General features: G+C 48.1%; 2 protein-coding genes across 3 annotated transcripts in view; both read right to left on the bottom strand.

The window, feature by feature from the left end:
* The window catches only part of ITGAD (integrin subunit alpha D), a 33,375-nt gene extending 33,248 nt beyond the window's left edge, over window positions 1–127 (bottom strand). The window contains exon 1 of one of the 2 annotated variants that reach the window (XM_024233564.2): window positions 70–127. In XM_024233564.2, coding sequence (XP_024089332.1) covers window positions 70–100 — 31 coding nt within the window. In that variant the 5' untranslated portion in view covers window positions 101–127. The remainder of the gene's footprint in view (window positions 1–69) is intronic. The other variant, XM_024233563.2, reaches the window with a different exon arrangement.
* A 9,685-nt stretch (window positions 128–9,812) lies between these two features.
* Window positions 9,813–19,130, bottom strand: part of ITGAX (integrin subunit alpha X) — a 32,180-nt gene continuing 22,862 nt past the window's right edge. Inside the window, exons 21-30 of the mRNA XM_024233562.3 lie at window positions 18,276–18,392; window positions 18,112–18,191; window positions 17,926–18,009; window positions 13,153–13,231; window positions 12,935–13,042; window positions 12,734–12,817; window positions 12,420–12,533; window positions 12,175–12,276; window positions 11,793–11,903; window positions 9,813–10,935 (exon numbers count right to left, since the gene is read on the bottom strand). Coding sequence (XP_024089330.2) covers window positions 10,858–10,935; window positions 11,793–11,903; window positions 12,175–12,276; window positions 12,420–12,533; window positions 12,734–12,817; window positions 12,935–13,042; window positions 13,153–13,231; window positions 17,926–18,009; window positions 18,112–18,191; window positions 18,276–18,392 — 957 coding nt within the window. The 3' untranslated portion in view covers window positions 9,813–10,857. The remainder of the gene's footprint in view (window positions 10,936–11,792; window positions 11,904–12,174; window positions 12,277–12,419; window positions 12,534–12,733; window positions 12,818–12,934; window positions 13,043–13,152; window positions 13,232–17,925; window positions 18,010–18,111; window positions 18,192–18,275; window positions 18,393–19,130) is intronic.

Raw genomic sequence — 19,130 nt, 5'->3', positions numbered from 1 at the left:
GCCTGTCCTCCCAGATGGAGTCCCCTCAGAACTCCTCCAAGCTTCTCCCCAGCCCCCGGCCCCACTTACCACTCAGAAGAAGCACAGTGCCGAAGGTCATCCCTGAGCAGCGCGTTGAGGGGAAGTGGAAGGTTGGGGACAGAGCACAGAAGGTGCTCACCCTCCCAGGAGGTAGTTAAAGTAATGATTCAGGGCCTCCACACAGCAGGAGGAGGGGTACAGTGGGTAGGAGGGCCCTGGTTAATTATGGAACAGAAGTGGGGGCAGGGGCCAACAACACCCTGGGGAAAAACCCTCATTCTGTCCCCCTCCACCACCTGCAGGGACCTGGCTTCCTTCTCCCAGAAGACCACCCTCCCCCAGGCCTCAGGAGCCAGTTGGTACCCAGGGAGCCCTATAGCTCTCTGAGGTCCCACAGGAGTGGAAGGACAGGAAGCAGAACGGCTGCAGAGGCCTTGGCATGTGGATGTGAGCCTGGAGAGAGGCAGGGAGAAGGGATCTAGGCCAGGGTGTGATTTCAAAAAGCAGAGCCCCTCCAGAGGAGAATGGACACCCAAAATAACAAAGTCATGCCATAGGCTACTACTCAGCAAGAAATAAGATCATACTACAGATCAGATGCCGTGGCTCATGCCTGTGGTCCCAGAGCTTGGCAGGTGGATTGCTTGAGGCCAACAGTTCGAGACCAGCCTGGGCAACATAGCCAGACCCTGTCTTTACAATAAATAACAAACTGCGGTTCTGTACAACAACACAGGTTAACTCAATTTTATCTTAAGTGAAAGAAACCAGACACCAGAATGCCTAATGTCTGGTTCCTTTCATATGCAAGTTAGAGAATGGACAAAATTCATCTACGAAGATAGAAATCAGAAGAGTGGTTGGTTGTCTATGGTGGGGCAGAGAGGAAACTTTTTTTTTTTTTTTTTTTGACAAGTTTTGCTATGTCGCCCATGCTGGAATGCAGTGGCACAATCAGGGCTCACTGCAGCCTCAAATTCCCAGACTCAAGCAATTCTCCCACCTCAGCCTTCCAGTCACTGGGATTACAGACGCACACCACCATGCCCAGCTAATTTTTTTGTTTTTTGTAGAGATGAGATCGCACTATGTTGCCCATGCTGGTCTCGAGCTCCTGGATTCAAGCAATCCTCCCACCTCCTCCTCCCAAAGTACTGAGATTACAGGCGTGAGCCACCACATCCAGCCAGGAACCTTTAGCATGTGTTAAATTTAGCATTTAACACAATATTTTAACATTTATTACATGGGGTTGGGGAGAAGATAAATGAGTGGTTGTTATTTATTTTCTGTGATTTTTCTGTATGTTTGAAATATTCCATGATTAAACATAAATGTTCCTTTAAAATGAAAAAAAAAAGTTCTATATATAAAAGGCTAGGAATAGGCCAGGCGCAGTGGCTCACACCTGTAATCCCAGCACTTTGAGAGGCCGAGGTGGATGGATCACCTGAGGTCAGGAGTTTGAGACCAGCTTTGGCCAATATGGTGAAACCCCATCTCTACTAAAAATACAAAAATTAGCTGGGCATGGTGGTGCACACCTGTAATCCCAGTTACTGAGGAGGCTGAGGCAGGAGAATCACTTGAACCCAGGAGGTGGAGGTTGCAGTGAGTCAAGATTGCGCCACTGCACTCCAGCCTGGGCGACAGAGCAAGACTGTCTCAATAAATAAAAAATAAAAAATAAATAAAAAGCATAGGAATATACTTTGAAGGTTAAAATATAACAAGATCCCTACTTATAACATAAATTATTTTGTGTATATATGCGACAATTATTTAAAACATTTGGCCGGGCACCGTGGCTTATGTCTGTAATTCCAGCACTTTGGGAGGCTGAGGCAGGTGTAGAGCTTGAGGTCAGGAGTTCGGGACCAGCCTGGCCAACATGGTGAAACCCCATCTCTACTAAAAATACAAAGATTAGCCAGACATGGTGGTGCACGCCTGTAATCCCAGCTACTCAGGAAGCTGAGGCAGAAGAATCGCTTGAACCCAGGAGGCAGAGGTTGCAGTGAGTCAAGATCACGCCACTGCATTCCAGCGTGGGCAACAAAGCAAGACTCTGTCTCAAAAACAAAACAAAATGAAACAAACAAAACATTTAAAATGTAATTAAACATCAAGTGCAAATAATATGAAATAGTTTTCTATACAAAAATTTTACATCAATTTACTTGAGAGCTGATATTTAATGGACAGAAGAAATTAATTGTGATGCATTAACGATGCCCTTGCAGGAAACCGAGCCGAGGGCTGTGATTGCTAACTTCGAGGCTGACTTATCTACTGCCTTACAAAGACTGCCCAGGCAAAGTGGAGCGGCAGCCTTCTCCCTCTTGTGCTGAAAGGTTTGTGGCTGGCAGCACCCTGTCATCAGTTCTGTGGATCTGTGAACTTCTCCCTGTATTTGGAACCACAAAATAATTTGTTGGTGATTCTTCATAATTCAGAAATTTAAAGATCTCTTCATTTTCTCCATCTTTACCGCACCTCATCTTTTACACATTTCTATATCCCCTTTAATTTTGGACTTCCTTCTGTAAGTAGTGCTTGAAACTGACGATTTGCTGATTATCAGCAACTATAAAATTCTCCAACTTCCCCTAACTCATATTATCGCTTGTCTCAGCAAAATTTTTTGTTTTCCACTCATGTTTGGAGAGCAATGATAAGGGCAAAATGCAGTAAGATAGTCAAATGCTCACAATCACCGCACGCTGCCAGGAAATCATCTTTCTCCCAGGCCTGGAGCGGGAGCTGCCAAGGCTCGGAGTCCACAGCAGGTGAAGGTGATGCCCCCAAATTCAGGGCATCCTCTGGGGACTTGATGGCGGCTCCACCCTTAAAGGAACCACCAGCTCTCAGTAAATTTTTAATTAATTAATTAATTAATTTTTATTTTGAGATGGAGTCCTGCTCTGTCTCCCAGGCTGGAGTGCAGTGGCGCAATCTCAGCTCATTGCAATCTTTGCCTCCTGGGTTCAAGTGATTCTCCTGTCTCAGCCTCCCCAGTAGCTGAGATTACAGGCACACACCACCACGCCTGGCTAATTTTTGTATTTTTAGTAGAGACAGGGTTTTGCCGTATTGGCCAGGCTGGTCTCGAACTCCTGACCATAGGTGATCCACCTGCCTTAACCTCCCAAAGTACTGGATTACAGCAGCGAGCCACCGTGCCCATCTTCTCTCAGTAAGTTTTAAAAAGTTACACTTAGATAAATAAGAAAACAACGAATTTAATAATTGTTTTCAAATCAATGTGAAGGAGAATATTTTTGCAGCCTTTCTCCAGAATGAGCTGTGTCTGCCTGGAGAGCACAACTCCAGATCCCCATGCCTTAGAGGCCACAGCCAGGATTTGGTTTTGTTTCTCCTGGTCTTCCCCTCCTCCCAGGAAATTTGGCTTTATTCTTCACATGCATTCATAATTCTCTCTCTCCAAATCACTCTTTCCCCCTGCATGAGAAAAATACATCCATAGTAATGTGTTCAAATTGCCGGCTTCCAATTCTCCCCTTTTCCATTTGGGGCATGGATTAGATGCCCTGGAATATTTGCATTGAATTTTACCTATTCATCTACTTTGATCATCACAATGATCGCTGAGGTTAGCCAGGCTGTCAATAGACACATCTAAAATACAAAGTTGTTGAGAAGGATAGAGTTTGCAAATGAAAGTAATTAAATGCATTAGTCAAAAGCAGAGAAAAAGAAAACCTAGCCAATAGTTCATCAGATATAAAAGGTTTTTCTTAATGGAAGGATATCATGAAACTGACAGTTAAAGTAGAATTAATTTTTGTTGTTGTTGTTGTTGTTGTTGTTGTTTTTGTTACGAGACAGAGTCTGGCACTGTTGCCCAAGCTAGAGGGCAGTGGTATGACCATAGCTCACTGCAGCCTTGAACTCCTGGGCTCAAGTGATCCTCCCACCTCTGGTTTTGTTGTTGTTGTTGTTTGTTTGTCTGTTTGTTTTCTACAGATGGAGTCTCACTATGTTGCCCAGGTTGATCTCAAACTCTTGGGCTCAAGCAATCCTCTGGCCTCCTAAAGCACTGGAATTACAGGTATGAACCACCGCACCTGGAGCCACTGCACCTGGCCTTGAAATTAATTTTTTTTTGAGACGGAGTCTCACTCTGTCGCCCAGGCTAGAGTGCAGTGGTGCGACTCACTGCAACCTCGGCCTCCCTAGTACAAGCAATTCTCCCGCCTCAGCCTCCTGAGTAGCTGGGATTACAGGTGCACGCCACCACATCTGGCTAATTTTTTTGTATTATCAGTTGATACAGGCTGGTCTCCAACTCCTGACATCAGGTGATTCACCCTCCTCAGCCTCCACACCCTCCTCACACCTGTGCTGGGATTACAGGCGTGAGCCACCACGCCCGGCCCAAAATTAATTTTTATATCATCAGGGATAATACCCTTGTCCAGAGGGCACAAATACAGATGTTGACTTCAAATTCTTGGTCATGTCACACAATATACTGTCCTGAAGATTTTCAGTAGATCCTTTTACTTATCTGTTCACACTTGTTTTGTGCGTTTCTTCATCATGCTGAATTCCTGACAGGTTTGTATAAACCATGTAGTGTGGAGACAGGTTCTCCCCTCTGAGCTGATAAAGTTTATAAAATATTCTGGACACACATTCACTCAGGCTAGAAATGAAATCATGACTAACTTGGATTCTGTATGTATGCCTCTCTTAAGAATCAGTTTGGCCACTTTGCCTCACTCACCCATGGGTGGGCTAACAGGCACAGATGAACAGGGGCCAGCAGAAAACACCCATGACCAGCAGGCACTTTGCATCCAATCTAGTTAATGTATTTCTTTTTTTCACTCAGTTCTCCTAAAACCACCAGCCCAGGCTCCTTGCTACAAAAATTGCCAGGTCATGAGAGTTAAGTCATAAAAAGCTGGATGCTCAACTTTTCTGGCTTTATAGATGTGTTTTTTGCAGACATGCAACATTAAAGACAATTTAGCTAGGCCAGGCATGGTGGCTGATGCCTGTAGTCCCAGCACTTTGGGAGGCAGAAGCAGGAGGATCACTTTAGGGCAGGAGTTCAAGACCAGCCTGGGCAACACAGTGAGACACCATCTCTACAATTTTTTTTTTTTTTTTTTTTTGACAGAGTCTCACTCTGTCACTCAGCCTGGAGTGCAGTGGTGCAATCTCGGCTCACTGCAGCCTCTGCCACCCGGGTTCCAGCAATTCTCCTGCCTGTAGCTGGAACTACAGGCACATGCTACCACGCCCAGCTAATTTTTGTATTTTTAGTACAGGCGGGATTTCACCATGTTGGCAAGGCTGGTCTCAAACTCCTGACCTCAGGTGATCCACCTGCCTCAGCCTCCCAAAGTACTAGGATTACAAGCACGAGCCACCGTGCCTGGCAAAATTTTTAAAAAATTAGCCAGGCATGGTGGCACACACCTTTAGTCCCAGAAGCTCAGAAGGCTGAAGCAAGAGGATTGCTTGAGCCCAGAAGATCAAGGCTGCAGTGAGCTCTGATTGTGCCACCGCACTCCAGCCTGGGCAACAGAGCAAGATTCTGTCTCAAAAAAAAATTACCATATGATTCAGCAATTCCACTTCTGGGTGTATACCCAAGAGAATTGAAAGCATGGTCTTGAAGAGATATTTGTGCACCCATTTTCATCATTCACAAGAGCCAAAAAAAGCAACCCAAATGCCCATTGATGGGCAAATGCATAAACAAAACATGGTATATACACACAATGGAATATTATTCAGCCTTCAAAAGGAGGGGAATTCTGACACATGCTACCACATGGGTGAACCTTGAGGACATTATGCTAAGCAAAATATGCCAGTCGCCAAAGACAAACACTGTATGAGTCTATTTCTATGACATGCCAAAGCAGTCAAATTCATAGAGACAGAAAGAATTGTGGTTGCCAGGAGTTAGGGAGAGGGGAGAATTGGGAGTTGTTTAATGGGTATAGGGTTTCAGTTTTACAAGATACAAAGAGCTCTTGAGATTGGCTACACTTAAAAATGGTTAAGATGGTAAATTTTATGTTATGCATATTTTATCAGTTTTTTTAAGTTCCAAGTAGCTATCTTTCTCTTTGACATTAATGTGAAAAGCAATCTCCTACTTGCCTATTTCTCCATACAACACTGAAAAGATGAGTAGGCAGTGGCCATGATTTGATCATGTTCACCATTTTCCCTCCTTTCTTAAGCACTGAGTCAAGGGTGAGAGGCATCCTGCGAACTACCGTGTGCTCTGTGAATACTGCCCTGCAAGCATCAACCTCTTTAGCCTGAGTGCACCATAAGTAGTTAGCCCATTCTACTGATGCAGGGCAGGCAAGCTCCAAAACTGGGGCTTAGCCAGGGAGGGTTCTTAGCTTTGCTCAGGAAAGAACTGAAGAGCGAGCCTGTGGTGGAAGAAAGCAGGTTTATTGAAGCAGCAGTGGTAGCAAGGTGGCTGTTCCTTGCAGAGCAGGACAACCCATAGGCAGTGAGCCCACAGTAGCAGCCAGTGGGTTGCTGGCTAACTGTACTTATACCGACTTTTAATTACATGCAAATTAAGGGGTGGGTTATTCAGAACTTTCTGGAAAAGGTGTGGGGAGTTTCCAGAACCATATGAGGTAACTTGCTGACCGTTGCTATGGTGTGTTGCCATGGCATTTGTAAACTGTCATGGCACCGGTGGGAGTGTCTTTATGCTAACAAGTGGTGAGGGTAACAAGAGTTTGCTTTCCTGGCCATCTGCTGGTTTGGGCTGTTTTTTTAGTGCATCCCGTCTTGACCAGATCATGCTCTGATTAGCTGGGTTTGTGACCAGAAAACAAGTCCTGCTGATCTACCTCACTATCTCTCCCACCACTCATAGGATTAACATTAATTACAAACGAACAACAAAACCTCCTTTTCTGTTGCTAGAGGTTTCAGCAGCTGAAAAGCCCCCACATACATGCGTTGCACAAAGACGAAAGCTGATTCAGACTTTGTACGGCAGTGACTTATTCCAAGTATGAGGTGACATGCTTGCTCTCCCACACAAGCGTTAGTCACTGCTATTCTGCTGTATACCTCTGACATTACACAATGTCCAAGCTGTTCCTTCACAAAGGAATCTTGCTCACAGCATAGTCTTCAAGCATAATATTTGCCAGACACTGTAGGTAGCCTATCCAACAGCCACCAGCGCTGCCACCTTCTTGGCTGGCGGAGCTACCCCTCCTTTTTTTTTTTTTTTTTTTTTTGAGACAGCGTTCCACTCTGTCCCCCAGGCTGGAGTGCAGGGGCATGACCTCAGCTCACTATAACTTCCACCTGTCAGGTTCAAGCGATTCTCCTACCTCAGCCTCCCAAGTAGCTGGGATTACAGGCACCCGCCACCATGCCCGGCTAATTTTTGTAATTTTGGTAGAGACAGAGTTTTGCCATGTTGGTCAGACCGGTCTCAATATCCTGACCTCAGGTGATCCACCCACCTCGGCCTCCCAAAGTGCTGAGATAATAGGCATGAGTCACTGCACCTGGCTGGAGCTACCTCTTTTTATTAAGCCTGTGAAAAGCACATGCTCACCTTGTCAGCACTGCACGCAACCAAGGGGATAGAATTTGACTCAATCCTAGTCAATGGGAAAGAACTAAACCGCCCCCCACAAGGACAATCAATTGGAAGATCAGAAAGAATTTGTCAATGCTGAGACCCTGCATTAAACACTAACCTGCACCTGAAACTCTTGCAGAGTAAAGACCTTCTGTCTGCTCTTACATGCTTTTGTTTTTTTCTATTATTTGCAGTCAAAAGCAACCTTTCAATACAGGTATGAACTCTACTGCTGTTTCTACAAGCTTCTCGGAAATTATGTGACTTGTACCTACTTTTGCTACTTTAAAAAGCACCTTTGATTTATGACACTGTAGTTTTGTTGTCTCCTCTGTATTCAGTGACAACATTAATCAATTTTGAATAGGAAAGCTACATGTAGCAGTTGTTCTAAGAAATCTCTATTGCTTTACCTGAGGTGAGCAGATCATGAGGTCAGGGGTTCGAGACCAGCCTGACCAACATGGTGAAACCCCGTCTATACTAAAAATACAAAAATTAGCTGGGCATGGTGGTGCGTGCCTGTAATCCCAGCTACTCCAGAGGCTGAGGCAGGAGAATCACTTGAACTTGAACCTGGGAGGCGGAGGTTGCAGTGAGCCACGATCATGCCACTGCACTCCAGCCTGGGTGACAGAGCGAGACTCTGTCTCAAAAATAAATAAATAAATAAAAATGGGCATGGTGATGCACCCCTGTACTCCCAGCTACTTGGGAGGCCGAGGCAGGGGGACCACTTGAACCCGGAAGACAGAGGTTGCGGTGAGCCGAGATCGTGCCACTGAACTCCAGCCTGGGCAACAAAGTGAGACTGTCTCAAAAAATAATAATAATAAAATAAAATAGAAAATAACAACTTGTTGCCTGAATTTAGACAAGAGCCCACTGTAGTCCCTGGAGTCCACGTGCCACACAATTATTAAGGCTACAACACTATTTCTGTGCAAATCACCAGTTTCAAATGTTTGAGATGTATGGGTTTCTTGCTCTTTTTCTCTAAAACCTTCCACTTAGAAGACCATAGTTGACCACCAGTGGTTCGTGAAACACATTTTGAGAAACACCACTCTAGGGTCAATTTTTTTTTTTGAGATATGATCTTGCTCTGTTGCCCAGGCTGGAGTGTGGTGGTTCAATCACAGCTCACTGTATCCTCAACCTCCCAGGCTCAAGTGATCCTCCTGCTTCAGCCTACCAAGTAGCTGGGACTACAGGCACATGCCACCATGCCTGGGTAATTTTTAAATTTTTTTGTAGAGACCAGGTTTCAATATATTTCCCAGGGTGGTCTCAAATTTCTGAGCACAAACAATCCTCTTCCCTCGGCCTCCCAAAGTGCTGGGATTACAGGCATGAAGCTGTGCCCGGCCACTAGGGCTGAATTCTTACAAAGTCTTATCATCTGACTCCCTTTCTGGGGAAACTGCATAATAATTAGTCGTCCTGGGGACTCAAAAGCTTCAAAATCCACAGGGATTTTGGACCCTCTGCTGATGTATAGGAGAGACATTTTTGACTGGAGGTAAAGGGCCACTTTCCATCTTCCCTTCAAATCACTCAACTGCCTCCCTTCTGTTTTTCTAATTGAAACATCCACACGGCCCGGGTCCCTTGCTGGTGACATCACTCTGAGGTCAGGAATGGCTTGTCCTGTGTGGCCCCCAGCTCAGTGCCAAGCACCATGATGAACTTTATGCCAGGATGGTGGCATAATAACAAGAATGACCTTATTGTGGGCAGCAGCTCTCAATGTGGGACCCCAACGTGCTCTTCAATCACTCACTACATGCAGACAGTGTGCCCTTCAACACATCCTAGGACTTGTAGGAAACACTTGTGAGTATTGGTCACTCCAGAGACCTTTCCAGTTGGAAAAGTAGCTACTGGGGGTCGTCCTTTCTCTATTCTATGCCCCCTCCACCCGACAGCTCCACCAGCTTCCCATCGGCACCAGCCCTGAGAGTGCAGTCAGCAGATTAAGAGGTCAGGTTACTCCCAAGAGAGGGATATTCACAACCCTACTCTGGTTAACTTCTTGTCCTGGCCCCAGGCCTCAGGGCTGGCCAGGGTCCACCGTGGTAAAGGGACCCCATGGGTGTCATCCTTCAGGACTCACATTCACAGAAGGCTTTTTTTTTTTTAGACCTTTGACATATTTCCCAAGAGCGGTAGATGCATCTTTTTGTGCATGTTTTAATTTATTAACACAAACATTTAAAGTACACTTTTTAAAAAAATAATCATGTCGTGGCATTTCTTCAGTTACTATATTCGTAGCCGCAAAAAACAGAAGTGGTTGGGTCTCTTCTGCCCCTGGGGCTGGGTGAGCTGCAGCTGCACCGGGGCCATGTCCCTCCCTAGAGGGAGCTCCTCCCTCCCAGACAGCAATGCTGCCCAACGCGGGAGGCCAGCCGTGCAGAACCCAGCATGCAGGCATCTCACCCCCAGTTCAGCCTGGGAAATCTGAACTGAGAGCCCCACGATGAAGCCCTGAGCTGATGCTGACATGACACTAATTCACTGGAAACGAGGGTGATGGGGGCACAGAGCCTCTCATGCTGTGCGCCCTGAAGCCCACCCTCTGGGATGGAAGGGGACTTCTCATGCGAAGCTGGAGAGTTCAGACATTGTCCTGAGGGTAATGGGGAGCTGTTGAAGACAGGTGGGGATGAGCAGCGTGTTCAGAACTGTATTTTAGAAAGATCGGGCCGGGTGAGGTGGCGTGTGCCTGTAGTCCCAACTACTCAGGAGGCTGAGACAGCAGAATTACTTGAACCCAGGAGGCGGAGGTTGCAGTGAGCCGAGATCACGCCATTGCACTCCAGCCTGGGTGACAGAGTGAGACTCCGTCTCAAAAAAAAAAAAGAAAAGAAAAAAAAAAGAAAGAAAGATCATTCGTGCCTCATGGGGGAAGGGAGACTGAGGCCTGGGGGTATTGTCCATGTATTTCTAGGTAGAAATTGCAAGTCAAGTCCTTTGGGGAATACAGCAGGGACCCTGTCCTAAGGGTTTCCAGTTGGAACCTTGACAAGACAAAGTCCCCTTCCCAAGCAAGACGTTTTCTCCCAAAGACAGGAAGCAGGCTCATCCCAGCGTCTCTTGGTGGTGCAATGGTTCCTCCCCCTCAGGCCTGACAGGTGAGGGTAAGTAAGTGGGGAAAACTCGCAGGGGAGAAGAAGTCCAAGGCAAAGAGGGGATCATTTCTCACTGGGCGGGTTGGGGGTCTATGTCCCGTTTTCTGGGGCAATTTGTCCATTTGCCTCCTCCATCATTTCCTTGTACTGACGCTTGAAGAAGCCAACCTGGGAGGAGGATGAAGAAACTCAGGAAGTCCATTCAGTGGAAAAGAGGAAAAGAGATGACTGAGGGAGACGGGTCACTATTTCTGGAATCCTTGCTAGGTTCAAAGCACTGCACTAGAAACTTTACATGCATCGTGTCATCTAGATTTAGCCAAAATTCTTTTCTTTTTGAGATGGAGTCTCACTCTGTTGCCCAGGCTGGAGTGCAGTGGCATGATCTCGGCTCACTGCAACCTCCACCTCCTGGGTTCAAGCAATTCTCCTGCCTCAGCCTCCTCAGTACCTGGGATTACAGCCACCTGCCACCATGCCCAACTAATTTTTGTATTTTTAGTAGAGATGGGATTTCACCAGGTAGGCCAGACTGGTCTCTTAACTCCTGACCTCAAGTGATCCACCTGCCTCAGTCTCCCAAACTGCTGGGATTACAGCCATGAGCCACCATGCCCAGCCTAGATTTAGCCAAAATTCTATGAACTGGGGTAGAATCACCTTCACATTGAGAAATCAAGGCCCAGAGTGGAGCAGACACTGGCCTATGGTCAAAGACAAAAAGAACTCATGGTGATGTCGACATTCAAACCCAGGTCTGTGCTTTTATATGATAATCTGCTGTCAAGGGAAATATGTAGAATGATGGAGAAGAGCAGGAAAGAAAGGGAGAAAGATTAGAGGAAGCCTGGGAATCACAAAGTAGGGGGCTGCTGGGGACAGGTGACATTGCAGGTGGGAGGCAGTTTCTCATACGAAGTGACCCAGTAAGAATGTGCCTCTGCCTTCAAAGTGAACTCCTTCTTACTCTGCAAAAAGAGCGGGACCAGATGCTGGTGGTGTCAAGAGTGGCATAAAACACTCACTTTGTACAGTACCGCTGTGATGAGTGCCAGCAGCAGCAGACCTCCAATGGAGCTGCCTACGATGAGCGGGGTGGGGTTGTGGACCTTGTACTTCTCCAGCACCGTTGTCGTCTGAAGTGGAAGTGACCCTGTCAGAGCACTCCCGTCCTCCTGCTATCCCAGACTCCTCCCAGGCTCCCCAACCTTTAACTCCCTCCCCTCCTTCCCCAGGCCCTGCTCCAAGAGGTGAGACATAGCAGCACCCGTGCCCTTAGGGACAGCTGTCCTGCCCAGAGACCTTCACCCTCCTCACCCCGGGCTTGCAAACCCCCACCCAGCGCCACAGATGTAGCCCCAGGGGCCCTCTTTCTAGCCTGGTCGCTGCCCTCCACACGGTCTCTACCTGAGCTCTCATAAATGCCTCCTGTCCTGGAAGCTGGGAGTACACGGATGTGTTGAACGTAATTTCAGCCACACTCATGACTGACACCTTCTTCTGCGATGTCTGCAAAGGGGTTGGGGGAAACCTGTGGAACTGGCTCTGGGGGAGGCTCAGAGCTCTGGGGATGCCCTGGCTTGCAGATGGGCACAGACATGCCAGGTCCCGCCTGAGTCTGGGGCAGGGGCTCTGTCATTGCGCCCACACACCTGGCGGACCCAGCCGAAGCTGAGGTTGCCCTTCAGGGTGAAATCCAGCTCCTCCTGGACACTGAAGAAGGGGACGTCACAGCGGAACCGCAGGCAGCAAGCAATGGAGCAGTCCTGGGGGCAGATAAATAGCATGAGGCTGAGAAAGATGAGTGTGAAGGTGGGAGGCAGCATTACACGGTGTGATTTGAGGGCAGCGGCCATATCTGAATGCAAGAGGGTACTTCAGCAGGATGGATGTGGAACATGAACTCCTGGGTTAAATTCCTCTGATGTGTGGCCTACAGTGAGGGCCAGCCCAGAGCCCTCCTCACCAGCACGGGATTCTTCTGAATGTGCGACAGGAAGTCAGATGCTGGGGGTGCGATTTTCTCTGAGGAACACTGAAGGGATGGGTTCTGGAGGAAAATGCAGAGAACAAGTGTCTCAGCTGGGACATCAGGGACCCACATGGGGGACAAGGAATCCAGGTAGAAAGGGCATTCGTGGAGGAGCCACATGCAGTCCTTGGGTACCTGGGGGTGGAAGACCTCCACATCCATCCACACAGCCTCCTGGTTCAGCTCCACAGGCACCCAGAAGTTGATGCTGACAGGCAAGTCCCTCTGTCCCAGGTTATTGACCTGCACAGAGGGCACTGAGGGCAGAGCCCACGCCGAAGCCCAAATCCCTCCCCAGTCTCCGGCTCCCAGCCTCCCACCCCAGCCCAGGCTCCTGCGTCTCCACCACCTGCCTGGTATCTGTGCACGGCCACATGGCTTTCCTTCTCCTCAGAGTCTGAGAAGTTGAGGTACTTGGTGAATTGTTCGTGGCTGGAGAGAGAAGAGGCATAAGTGGATGTGAACTACCACGGGGCATCTGCAGAAGGCATTGGCTAAAGCATGAGAGGACAGGTGGTCGGCGGGGCCTTGGCGTGTCCTGGAATGAGGGCTGTGGCTGAGTTAGGTTATAAGAGAGTTTAGAGGCCAGGCGCGGTGGCTCATGCCTGTAATCCCAGCACTTTGAGGTACTGAGATGGGCGGATCACCTGAGATCAGGAGTTCGAGATCACCCTGGCCAACATGGTGAAACCCTGTCTCTACTAAAAATACAAAAATTAGCCAGGCATGGTGGTGTGCACCTGTAATCCCAGCTACTCGGGAGGCTGAGACAGGAGAATTGTTTGAGCCCAGGAGACAGAGGTTGCAGTGAGCCGAGATCACGCCACTGAATAACAGAGCAAGACTCTCTCTCTCTCCAAAAAAAAAAGAGAGAGAGAGTTTACAGGCCAGGCACAGTGCTCACGCCTATAATCCCAGCACTTTGACAGGCTGAGACAGGCAGATCACCTGAGGTCAGGAGCTCAAGACCAGCCTGGCCAACATGGAGAAACACCGTCTCTACTAAAAATACAAAAATTAGCCAGGTGTGGTGGCAGGTGCCTGTAATCCCAGCTACTTGGGAGGCTGAGGCACGAGAATTGCTTGGAGCCAGGAGGCGGAGGTTGCAGTGAGCAGAGATGGTGCCACTGTACTCCAGCCTGGGCAACACAGTGAGACTTGGTCTCAAAAAAAAAAAGAGAGAGTCTAGAAAAGCAGGGCTGGGCTTCAAACAAGTGCTAATTGGCTGAGTGCAGTGGCTCACGCCTGCAATCCCAGCACTTTGGGAGGTTGACGTGGGAGGATCACTTGAGGCCAGGGTTCAAGATCAGCCTGGGCGACATAGCAAGACCCCATCTCTCCAAAACAATTTTTTAAATTAGCCAGGCATGGTGGCACACATCTGTAGTCTCAACTACTTGGGAGGCTCACTTGAGCCCAAGAGGAGTTCAAGGCTGCTGTGAGCTGTGATCACACCACTGCACTCCAGGCTGGGCAACAGAGCAAGACCTGGGCTTTAAAAAAAAATGAGTGCAAAAAGCTCGTAGCTGCCTGCAGAGGAGGCTGCCAGTGGGGCCGGATAGTCGGTGCAATGAACGGAGCAGAGCACTCTGCCACTGACTACAGGAGAGCAGGGGCCAGGGCCTGCCCCTCCGCTTTCCTTCCATCCCTTTGTGGGGATGTAGGATGCCAGGGCTCTGTGGGACACAGCACAGGGTTGGGGTGGCCCAGGCTGACACTGTTGACCAAATGCTACTGAGCATTGCCCCTTCCCAGTCCCCCACATACCTCCCCGGGGGCCCTTTTTTCCCATTTCCTTGGCTTTTCCGGGCCTGGGGCTTGGAGGTGAGGGAGGGCCCACAGCAGACTCTTCATGAGGTCTCGTTTAACACCTCCTGAGCCCTTTTTGGGCACAAGCCTGGAGACCTGGTGGGCAGCTGGGACCATCACACGGGTGGCCAGTCTCACCACTGCCTCACTGCTTCACTCTTCCGGCACCTGTCCTCTAGCTGGCATAGTCCAAATGCCAGCCTACCACGCCTACTCTGAAGCCTCATTCCTCCTCTGCCAATTTTTTGTAGAGCTAGGGACTCACTATATTGCCCAGGCTGATCTTGAACTCCTGGCCTCAAGCGATCCTTCCACCTTGGCCTCCCCCAAAAATGCCCCAACCTGGCACTCCCTGTGCCCTAACCCACAGAGTCACATCTGCCGTGTGTGGCCAAGCTGTGGACCACACATGCCTAGAGGAGGTGAGCCCTGCCTGTGGGTCCCCTGCCAAGGGGTATGACAGCCTGGGGGAAACCCCAGCACACGAGCTCAGAGCGTGCACCTGGCTGGGAGCCTCCACGCATGCAGGTGCAGGTAAGAGTGGGAAACACCAGGCACAGGAGAACATCCAGCAAGGCACACCCCACAAGGGCGAGGGTTCATGTCTGGTTTTGATCACACATAATGGGGGCTCAGTAAATCTTTGATGAATGTCAAATGAATGTATGGAAAATAACCACAGCACCCTGCCTGGCACACAGCAAATTCGAGGAAGGCACTGGCTGAAGGAAGGTGTCTGCTGAAACACCTGACCTTTTAGTTTCAAACACCTTATCTCACCCTCTCTGGCAGCGTTTCAAGGCCTTTTTTTTTTTTTTTTTCTTTTTGAGGTGGAGTTTGGCTCTTGTTGCCCAGGCTGGAGTGCAACGGTGCAATCTCGGCTCACTGCAACCTCCACCTCCCAGGTTCAAGTGATTCTCATGCCTCAGCCTCCCAAGTAGCTGGGATTACAAGCGCCTGTCACCACGCCCAGCTAATTTTTGTGTTTTCGGTAGAGATGGGGTTTCTCCATGTTGGCCATGGCCAGGCTGGTCTCAAACTCCTGACCTCAGGTGATCCACCTGCCTCAGCCTCCCAAAGTGCTGGGATTACAGGCATGAACCACCGCACCCAGCCAGCCCTATATTTTTATCCAGCTTCTCCCTGATATACAGCCTCTGTGGCAGGCAGGTCATCTGTCCCTATCCTTCCCCAAGGTTACTGGGAAGAGGAAGAGGGGCTTCTAAAAGCCCTGCAGTGTACAAGTGTATTCCTAAGACAAGAAGAAATGTCCTGTCCAGATGCCAAGGGCCCCTCGATGCTGTGGACCCTTCCGTGTTAACTGAGGCCTCTCCTTACAAGGGGTCCTAGCCCCATCTCGGAAACCCACATCCCCTGCGCCCCTGTAATACAGAACCACAGTGGCCCTAGATGGAATTCGGGCTTGGACACTGTTCCCCAGTGAGGCTTAGAAGAAGATCAAAGGTAGGGAGATGTCTCGTATCTCCTGGGGAAGCCAAGAGAATCTTGGTGCTTTTGACAAAGGCTTCAGTAACCTCTATTAAAACTGGGATATAATGATAATAACATCACAATTATTATTATCATAACTAGCCCACAATAAACACTTGTTGACAGCCAGACATGATAGTTCACGCCCATAATCCCAGCACCTTGGGAGGCCGAGGTGGGTGGATCACTTGAGGTCAGGAGTTCGAAACCAGCCTGGCCAACATGATGAAACCCTGTCTCCACTAAAAATACAAAAATTAGCTGAGCGTGGTGGTGCATGCCTGTAACCCCAGCTACTCCAGCAGCTGACGCAGAAGAATCAGTTGAACTTGACCTTGGGAGGCAGAGGTTGCAGTGAGCCAAGATCACGCCACTGCACTCCAGCCTGGGCAACAGAGCGAGACTCCATCTCAAAAAAAAAAAAAAAAAAATGGGCAAAGGATACCAACAGACACTTCTCAAAATAATATATATGGTGTTTCAGTAATAAAACATTAACAAAAAAGTAAAATAAAAAGAATATTATACGAGTGGCCAAAAAAATGTATGAAAAATATTCTCAGCATTACTAGTCATCAGAGAAATGCAAATCAAAACCAAAATGAGAAGCCATCTTACCAGTCAGAGTGAATATTATTAAAAAGTAAAAAACAGCAGATGCTGATGAGGCTGCAGAGAAAAAGGAACCCTTACACACTGTTGTTGGGGAAGTAAATTAGTTCAGCTACTGTGGAAAGTAGTTTGGACATTTCTCAGCAAACTTAAACACAGAGCTACCATTTGAGCAAGCAATCTCATTAATGGATATATCCCCCCTTTCCCAAAACTAAATCATTCTACCAAAGAGAGACATGCACTCATATGTTCATTGCTGTGCTATTCACAATAGCAAAGACATGGAATCAACCTAGATGTCCATCCGTGGGATAAGGAAAATGTACATATACATGGTGCATACACACCACAGAATACTATGCAGCCATGAAGAGAATGAAATCATGTCCTCTGCAGTAACATGGATAGAGCTGGAGTATAATCCTAAGCAAATTAGCACAGGAACAGAAAATCAAATACCACATGTTCTCACTTACATGTGGGAGGTAAGCACTGAGCAAACATGGACACAAAGATGGAAACAATAGACACTGTGGATCACTGCAGGGTGCAGGGAGGGGCATGGGTTGAAAAATTACCTATCGGGTTCTGCGTTCACTACCAGAGCGGTGGGATTTGTACCCAAAACCTCAGCATCATGCAATATTCCCATGTAACAAATCTGTACAGGTACACCCCAATCTAACATCAAAGTTGAAGTAAAAATTTAGAAAATAGGCCCTGCATGGTGGCTCATGCCTGTAATCCCATCACTTTGGGAGGCCGAGGCAGGTGGATCACCTGAGGTCAGGAGTTGGAGATCATCCTAACCAACATGGTGAAACCCCGTTTCTACTAAAAATACAAAAATTAACCGGGTGTGGTGGCGCACACCTGTAATCCCAGCTACTCAGGAGGCTGAGGCAGGAGAATCACTTGAACCCGGGAGGCGGAGGTTGCAGTGAGCCAAGATCATGCCATTGCACTCCAGCCTGGGCAACGAGAGAAAACTCTGTCTCAAAAAACAATCATAACAATAAAAATTGAATCAAAGATAAAAGGAAACAAAAACCAAAACAAAACAAATGTGTTGACTGGTAAGTGCTGCTGGCAGTATTATCTACCACACAAAACTTAACACATCTCATGTTCAGCTGCTGCAGGGGGCAAGATCCACCCCCATCAGGGTCAGAGAGAAGAACCCTTTTTCCTGTGGTGGGGTACCTGCTGACCTGCTAGCCACAGTGTAGACGGCGTACTTCACCGGGAGCTCCAGCTGGAAGGTGGTCTTGTTGGTCCTGGGAGTGTTGTTCTCACTGGAGAAAGAGGAGAGACCCAGTTGCCAAAGGCCCCAAAGGAGGAGAATGGGATGTGAGGCTGGAGATGAGGGGCACTGCCCCTGGCCTGGCCCAGCTCACCTGCTCACATTGGCTGTCAGAAGCAGCCGGTCTCCCAGGACAGCCTTGGGGGAGACGTCAAAGGTAGCCAAGAAGGTGATCTGAAGAAAAAGAACTGAGAGGTCACAGAGCAGTAAAGACAGGGTGGGGCAGGGGAGCAGTGAGGGGACAGAAGCCAGGCTGACCTGGGTGCCGCCATGGAAGATGAGGTGGTTGATTCTGCAGCTGGTGCTCCAGGTGCCCTGGCTCCCAGCTGGGGCGCTGTCACATGTCAGGCGCAGGGAACGCATCTGCCCTTGTTTCTAGGCATGAGAAAAAGTAGAGGAGTATTAGTTGAAATTGAAAGCAATGGCAAAAACCACAATTACTTTTGCACCAACCTAATATAACGGCATTCCAAAGACACGCCACGAAGTAGTGATGAAGCTTCCTGGAGCCCACCTTAAGCTTATGTTTTTGTTTGTTTGTTTGTTTTTTGAGACCAGGTCTCACTCTGTCACCCAGGCTAGAAAGCAGTGATGCAATCACAGCTCACTGCAGCCTCAAACTCTGGCCTCAAGCCATCCTCTTGCCTCAGCCTCCTGAGTAGCTAGGACTACAGGCACACACCACCACCATGCCTGGCTAATTTAAAAAAAAATTTTTTTATAGATGGGATCTCACTATATTGCCCAGGCTGGTCTTGAACTCCTGGCCTCAAGCAACCCTCCCATCTTGGCCCCCCAAAACACTAGGATTACAGGTATGAGCCACGATGTCCAGCCAAGGTTATGTTTTTAAAAGCTCCCCCATAGCTATCTGGTCAAACTTTCTTCCAAAGTAGAAATCTCAAACGTATTAAAATGTTCACCTTTTTATTGTTATTTTAAAGGCCTCTTATTATGGAAATTTTGAAACAATAGAGAGACTGGAAAATCAACCCCATAAAACCATCACTCATTTTAAGTAACCAACATTTTTCTACTCTTGTTTCTACTATGTTCTCTTTCTGAACACTTTAAAGCACATTCCAAACACCATATTGTTTCATCTAGAAATAC

This window comes from Pongo abelii, chromosome 18, assembly GCF_028885655.2.
Source record: "Pongo abelii isolate AG06213 chromosome 18, NHGRI_mPonAbe1-v2.0_pri, whole genome shotgun sequence".
Taxonomy (NCBI): domain Eukaryota; kingdom Metazoa; phylum Chordata; class Mammalia; order Primates; family Hominidae; genus Pongo; species Pongo abelii.
This window is presented reverse-complemented; position numbering and strand designations above follow the sequence as displayed.